This window comes from Rhagoletis zephyria, unplaced genomic scaffold (genome assembly GCF_001687245.7).
Source record: "Rhagoletis zephyria isolate East Lansing unplaced genomic scaffold, Rhagoletis_zephyria_1.1 Rzeph_scaffold_15675, whole genome shotgun sequence".
NCBI lineage: Eukaryota > Metazoa > Arthropoda > Insecta > Diptera > Tephritidae > Rhagoletis > Rhagoletis zephyria.
In genome coordinates, this window is record NW_016172741.1 from 2,186 (window position 1) to 9,451 (window position 7,266).

Consider the following 7,266-nt stretch of genomic DNA (forward strand, 5'->3'; position numbering starts at 1 on the left):
GTACAAATTCGCCAAAAATCGCGCCACACGACAACATTGATTTGTTTGACAGCACTTTCAGTTAAAATTAAAAACTGCCCGTCTGTTCACGGACCTATGTACTTCGATTAAGAAATTTTAATTGCACCGACCATTCCATTTAAAACCGATTTAAAAGAGTAAAAGTAACCACCAGGTCGAATATGTTACATACGGCAACCCTATTTTATTTAATTGACAACTCTCTCCTCTACTTCTCTGTCAATTCACTTGACGCTGACATTCGTAAATATTTATCAGCTGTCACGAAAAAAAAGTAAATGTGCTTTGCGCTTCGGCTGTGTTTTTCCGTTGTTTTTCCCGGGAAGAAGTTTCAAAATTGTGAAAAATTTTAGTAATTTCTATTTCGAACTACAATGACTTTTGAACAAACCACAATACAACACACAATCGATGGAAACGTCTGTCGATTGCAAATTGTGGCGATAGTCCAAAAACGCGCTGTTATTGGCGAGGGAGATGGCGACGCCAAACGATGCATCTCGGCAAATCGACGCAATTGTGACATTTTCGTAGAGGATCACAACTTTTATATTTATGCAGATACGCGTCTGCACCGGTATGCTTTCATTTTAATAATTTCATTGCACTTTAGTGTTATATGAATTTTTGTTTTCTAGTTTCTATTTATCGGAGCGACAATTCGATACCAAAGATATGAAAAATCTGATAATCAATTTCAATACCAAAACGGATAGCTACGAAGTCAATTTGCCCTGCTTACCACGTAACAATGAAGAGCAAAAAGCGCTTCCAGAAAAAAGTGATATGGAGAAAAAGATATCGGATAACGCTCTATTTCCCTCAATCGAGTTGTGGAAATTAAAACGCATTACAGATAGCTGCCAACTACAAATCGACAATGGTGGTGAACTATTAAAATTTGAAGCAGATTTTGGTTATGGTTTTGCAGGAAGATTCAAAAAGAATCTGGTTGGAGTTGTAAGTTGCATTTAAAAATTATTACTTACCTTTTATTAAGTTGTGTCTCGATACAGAATGACATGTCTGCTGTAGCGCGTATGCCCGAACCGCATACGGTTAGTCCTCTGCAACGTACCATAGATCGCGAAATAGACGAACTTAAGAATTTCTCACGGGACCAGTACAAATTGAATTTTGTTGAGTTGCAGGTGCCCGAAGGACATGAGAATCCAATGAAATATATCAACAACTTCGGAGGTATGAAATGTTTATTTCATATTTTTAGCATATAAACGTATGCGTAACTTGTTCACATATTATTCTCAAATTAAATTAGCTTTTTTTAATGCTTGTCTGCTACATATATACTAAGTTTTTTCTTCTAAATGCTAACCTGGCTTTTTTAGATTCCATATTAACCCGCGACGAAGAGTGTCTGCTGCACAATTTGACCCGGAAGTCACAAGAACATACACTGTCCTATAACTACGAACAGACTGAGGTCGACTGTGGCCTTATAAGCATACTATTGGCCATTTGCTATGACATACGGTAAGCTCATATTTTATGAAGTACTTAGTGTGTGAATTTTCAATATCGCTTCCCATTTACAGTTGCACATCAAATGAGCCAACCTGCGAGAGTGCTTGGACACGTAACATACTCTCAGCTACGCTCAGCTACTTTGAACCTTTCGAAAGCATCAAAGATGTTGTAGTTAGTTTCCTGCGACGTTCGCTCATTTATCCACTCTATCGGAATTATGATTTAGGGCGCATATGCGTGCAGGACGCAATTGATGGTTTGCAAAAAAATCCAGCGTGGGTATTGAAACAGTTGTTGCAAACACATGCAATTTTCGCCAGCAGCGATTGCTATCAAGAAATTTTCAATCGCTACTATATTGAGGATTATATACGGTATGTCGCGGATAATAATAGCAGTGGACAGATGCATTTACGATTGCTGGCGCGCAACTTGAAAAACGTCCTACTAGATGTTTGCAAGAAGCATTTACGTTTAGATTTGGGAGAAATTGAGACTGAGTTGTTGAAGGAATTAATTACGGACATACATTTGGGTGACAGCTCGGCCAGTGAAGAGGAAGAAGGCGACGACGATACAGAAGATGATGGTGATGATGAAGACGATGAGGATGTTGACGATGACGATGTCAACGATGAGGGCGGTACGGAGAGTGGCGAGGATGCTAGTGACTCGTCGTCGACAACAACGGCGTCATCTTCCTCCACGAGTGATACGGAACAGAATAGTGTTATCGAGCAGTGCAAGGAGGTTGTGAATGTTTCGAAAACTTAAATATTAGTTATAGCAGAGTTCCAATTCGTATATGTGGTTTTATTTCTTATATATGTATGCATGTATTCCACAAAAGTACATGGTTTATATTTTTTTAAATCAGTTTTAAATTAATACATACATAAGTGAGGCTTATAAATCAAATGGCATTTCCATTGTATATACATATAAATAAATGCTTTGCATTTTAAATGAACTTGGTAATAAAAGGCTGTATTTCACTTAAAATTAATACAACGTTGCACTTAATTTTTGGCAACTATTCTTTAGTTTTACGGCTGTTTGTAATGATTAATAATATTTGCATATTCCGGCAGGTTCTGCAATTCACTTCCGAGTGAAGTTCAACCCCTGCCAATTTGAATTCAAAGCTGACTTATTGCAAATCCATCGAAAGTAAATTGCAGAACCTGCCTGATTAACTCGATACTTGTTTATATGGTGGTCCCAGCGATAATGTTGTCGTTATACTTGTAGTATCTTGGAGGTACGTTGAAGCGGTGGTCCTTTGTCGGGCTTCCCCGCATGATACTAGTTATGTGGAATCGATGATCATGTGAGTGCCACAGCGCTAATTTTCTGTTTCATTAATACAACAGACATCCTACGAATACTCTGAGAATAGCAAACTATTACCTATTTTGGCACTTTCATCAACATATGTATGTACGTACATATATAATTTAAAAAATTTGTTCATAACGAAATTTTGGCAGCATTTCGTTCAGCGCTGCATCCGCTTACAAAAGTGTTCAAGCTAACGAAGTCTTAGTTAAATTATTAAATAAACCCAACAATTTAGGTAACATTTTGGTTAAGAAACTTGGAATTACTATTTCCGCATATTTCTTTTACCATTCCTCGTCCGTAGAATATTTACCTTTATCTAAGTAGTAGTGAAAGAAAGTTCCATGGCTGTTTTTGTAACGCCATCAATATTCCCTGAGAATTTTTTTTGGAAGCCCTGCTGGAGTGACAGTCCTCGGTCGCATCTACATTAATTTGAATCGGTACGGTTATGTAGTCGTGGGGCATTTTTAGATTTCCTATTAACATTCCAATTCCTTTAATCAATTAATTACCGAGAAACAAGTCAATGGTTGGCCTATGTGAAATGGGACATAATTATCTTGTTTGAATCGTCAATATTATTGATGACGAAATGCAACCCTGCAGAAGTTATCCGTTGGTTGACAGTTTCCGCTTTCTTTGTCGTCGAAATTAGTTGATTTCCGTAAAAAGTGTGAAGTGCCTTTTTTTTTTTAAATAAATCTCCTATATTTATAATTTTGTTCAAATAATAATTGAGTGGAAAGAGTTTACTGATGAAATATATATGTAAATAATAACGTTTGCGAATACAAAGTGTTCTTGTAGTGTTTATAGTGTGCGTGAAAAATCTAGCGGAAAATACTATTTTCCCCACTAGTAAAGATGTTGTGAAAAAGTGACTATATTTGTGAAAATATGGAATACATGATTAGATATTAAATACATAGCTGCTTAGAAAGGTAAGGCAATAAATCTTTAAATAAAGTTAAAAAGAAATTACTTACTATGCTTTAATTAAAAAAAGTAATGATGAGATTTACCGTGGAGGTGCTTAAATACATACAATTACAATACAATTGGCTTTGCCGGGTTCTTAAATTTTGGCAGGAGTGCGATTGTTATTTCAATAAAAGGGTGAATTCCAAAACGTCAAAATACAAAGCATCAGTCTCTTTTATTTCTAGACCTCAGTTGATTTTAATGCCAAATGTGCGCAACCACGGTTAGATGCTAGTTTTCTACTAGGTTGCGCAAGTTAGGCTTTTTCTTCTAGTGTGGCTTAGAAATAAAAGAGACTGATGCTTTGTATTTTGACATTTTGGAACGCACCCAGAGTGTTGAGTTAAAGTACTTCGCTTAAGAGAAGAAGGGGGGTTCAATGAATAGGTTGCGCTTCTTTTTTTTTGACATGGACAGTGTTCAAACGGTGGTCTGCTGGGCTTTTACAAAGCATATACCCATAAAGCAATAAATTCACCTAATATTAATCATTTTAATTTCTTACGAATACAAAGAAGGGAGGAGAAAGACGCATTCAAATTCTGGCGAAGACTTCTTGGAAAAATTTGTAAATTTTGAGAACAATTTTTCGGAGCGAGCACTTTCAAGATTTATGTATGTAAGAGAACAAAATCTTAATAAATTTTTTAGTTTCAAGGAAGCTCTTTCTACCCAGCCAGACTTTAATAACCTCTATTCAAGGTTATACCCTTAAGGTGGGAAAATCTTCCCACAGAGATTGTGGTCTTTTATTGATATGCAATGTGCTCAGTTTGTTAATTGTAGTTTTTGAAAAAGTTAAAAGATTGATCTAACCATGAAGTAAGTGACTTGCTTACTTTTAGATTTATTAAAGTTTAAACGCATCAAAGGTTTGGTCTCTTATTTTTTAAGTGTTTTATGACATATACCGCCAAAGACTCTGTACCGGATCAGATCCTTAATATTTTTCTTGGAAACTGCGCACATCTTCAGCAAAATTTATGCATGTACAAACGTTTTTTATTTTTTTTTTTTTATTTTTTTTTTAATATTTTTATTGAGCTTTGTACCACGATTGTTTATTAGGAAAAAGTTTTTTATTTTTATTAGGCACTGCAACCGTTTATCGTTTTGGATTAAACTCAAAAATCTTTGCCAATGTCATCTCCTTTGCCCAGTTCCTGCACTTACTTTTGTGTTTGTTGTCCTTTTCGATTTATAAAAAGTATATATATTTATTTTTATTATTATTTATAAGTATATTTTATCGTCTTTATTTATTTTATAAAGTATACATATGTATATCGCATATTACATGATTCATATTATATATCAGCTTAAATTAAAATCTTAAACTTTGCTCTCCACTAACGATTGGCAACCATTTTACTTTACTTATTCAAAGGTTTCGCTCAATTTCTTTGCTTACAACTGTACAAACATACAATCACTTATGTATGTATTTGGATATGAGTATTCAAATGTAGTTTTTGTTTTTTTTTTTGCGAAAGCACTATTACATTTCATTTCACTTAAAGGGTTTTGTTCAAAAAACATATTTTTTTTAATTTTCTTAAATTGTTAATAAATTTTTGGGATTGTCACTGGCTATTGCAACTGGTGTTTTGTTTGGGCGGCTCACTCAATGTTGGGTTAGGATACAAACTAGCTATACATGTATGTTTGTATTTATATGCTTTCGCTCATTTATATATATATATATTGTGTATTTATATGCTTTCGCTCATTTATATATATAGATAAATACATGGACTGTGTTCTCTTTTTAATTTGTAATTATATTATACTTATATACATAAGTAATTCCGATAATAACTACATACATATGTATGCATGTATGGAGTAAAGCTAAAATTTACAACGCCATTACGGGATTTGTGCGTGCAAGGGAAGAAATTTTATGAAAATAGATTTTTTTTTTAAATAACTTTCGTAGTAGCTGCAAGTAAATTAATAAGTAAAAATTACAAAGAACATTATATAATTTCTTAACTAATTTAATGGGTTAAAAATATTGCAATCAAATACCAAATGTGTAGTTGAAAAAATTAAAACATAATTTTTTTTTTCTTGTTGTAATTTGGGAAACGACTAAAATAAATAAAATCAATTTTGGAAAATTAAAAACAGTTTACTGAAATTGTTGCTACTTCTTATTAACATTATTTGGTAAAGTTGTTGATGCTGACGGTTATTTTTGTAATTAAAAAAAAAAAGTTAAAATGTTTTCAACAAGTTAAATTCCAATAAAAATTTATACAAACGTGTCTCTGTAGCTAAAAGATTTATAAAATTAAGCTTTTGCTAACTTTTGGCGGTAAATTACAGCTATGCATGTGCAAATATTTAGTTCATGTTTTAATTCATTTTACGTTCTGATTTGTAAGTCTCTATTATTTACTATCTATTTACAAGCGAATTGCCCTTGAATCATGATTAAAAGCAAGAAAAACGTGAAAGCAAAAAAAGTCTTACATTTATTAAAAAATTATACATAAATTTGACACCTAAATCTAGGAAAAAATAAACTGAGTTTAATTTTTCTTTAAAGTAACTACTTAAAATTTTCTTTTGCAATGGCTTTTATCGAAAATATGTTTCATTTTTTTTTTATTTCTTCTAATATCTATGCACAGTACTACAACCGTTAAGTACTTCATATACATATTTCTTACAAAATTACAACATCTATTTAGTCAAGTGCATGCCAAAACAGAAAAAAGTTCTTCTCAATATTCTATATTGTTGGCACTGTTTACATTCGAATATCCATAGAAACACAAAAAAGTAGCTTGTTTCACATAAGGGTTAATCAATTCATTGACGACAAAATATGAAGAAGACAAAATATGGATTCAGTAGTGCAACTGAATGCAAAAATATTTACAATTGTAGCGTATATAATTAAAAACATAAAATAAAATTAAAACTTTTTAAATCAAAAAAAAAAAAAAATTAACTGGAAAAAATAAGAGAGCGTTCCTAATTTCTAATGCAACTAGGATTCGTTTGTTTAGGCTTCCAGGCCTGTTGAGGCATTGCATCCCGTCACGCACGCCTCGGTAGCTTAGAAATGCTACAGATCTGTAAAATAGAAATGTTTTAAATTTTTATTTCAATAAAAAAGTAAATTTTTACACTACTCACTCATTGTCTCCTGTTGTATTTCCACCTTGTACGAGGGATTGTCATAGGCGGCATCATTTTTGCGTGGTGGCGTTATCGACGCCGTTTGATGTACACGTCTTCTGGTTAGAATGAGTAACAGCACAATTGTGGACATGATTGCCAAAGCAGCAACTACCGAAACAACCACAAGTGGACCATAGTAATCACCAATTGGTTGATCACTACCAGCACTGGCTGTGAGTAGTTTTCCTAAATTGATGAGAAACAAAGTTAATGGCTTAAAAATACAAAAAGTCAGAC

General features: G+C 33.3%; 1 protein-coding gene and 1 long non-coding RNA gene across 2 annotated transcripts; one reads left to right on the top strand and one right to left on the bottom strand.

The window, feature by feature from the left end:
* The first annotated feature begins 272 nt into the window (after positions 1-272).
* On the top strand, positions 273-2,511 carry LOC108379141 (protein SHQ1 homolog). Its single transcript, XM_017635463.1, has 5 exons — positions 273-598; positions 660-981; positions 1,038-1,221; positions 1,371-1,515; positions 1,578-2,511. The coding sequence occupies exons 1-5, from the start codon at positions 396-398 to the stop codon at positions 2,281-2,283; spliced, it is 1,560 nt and encodes a 519-aa protein (XP_017490952.1). The 5' UTR covers positions 273-395; the 3' UTR covers positions 2,284-2,511.
* Positions 2,512-6,853: 4,342 nt separating this feature from the next.
* LOC108379142 (uncharacterized) lies at positions 6,854-7,253 on the bottom strand. The gene is made up of 2 exons (XR_001849469.1): positions 6,985-7,253; positions 6,854-6,921 (listed from the first exon to the last, which is right to left on the bottom strand). It is a non-coding gene; the product is annotated as an uncharacterized LOC108379142 (long non-coding RNA).
* Between the last annotated feature and the right edge of the window lie 13 nt (positions 7,254-7,266).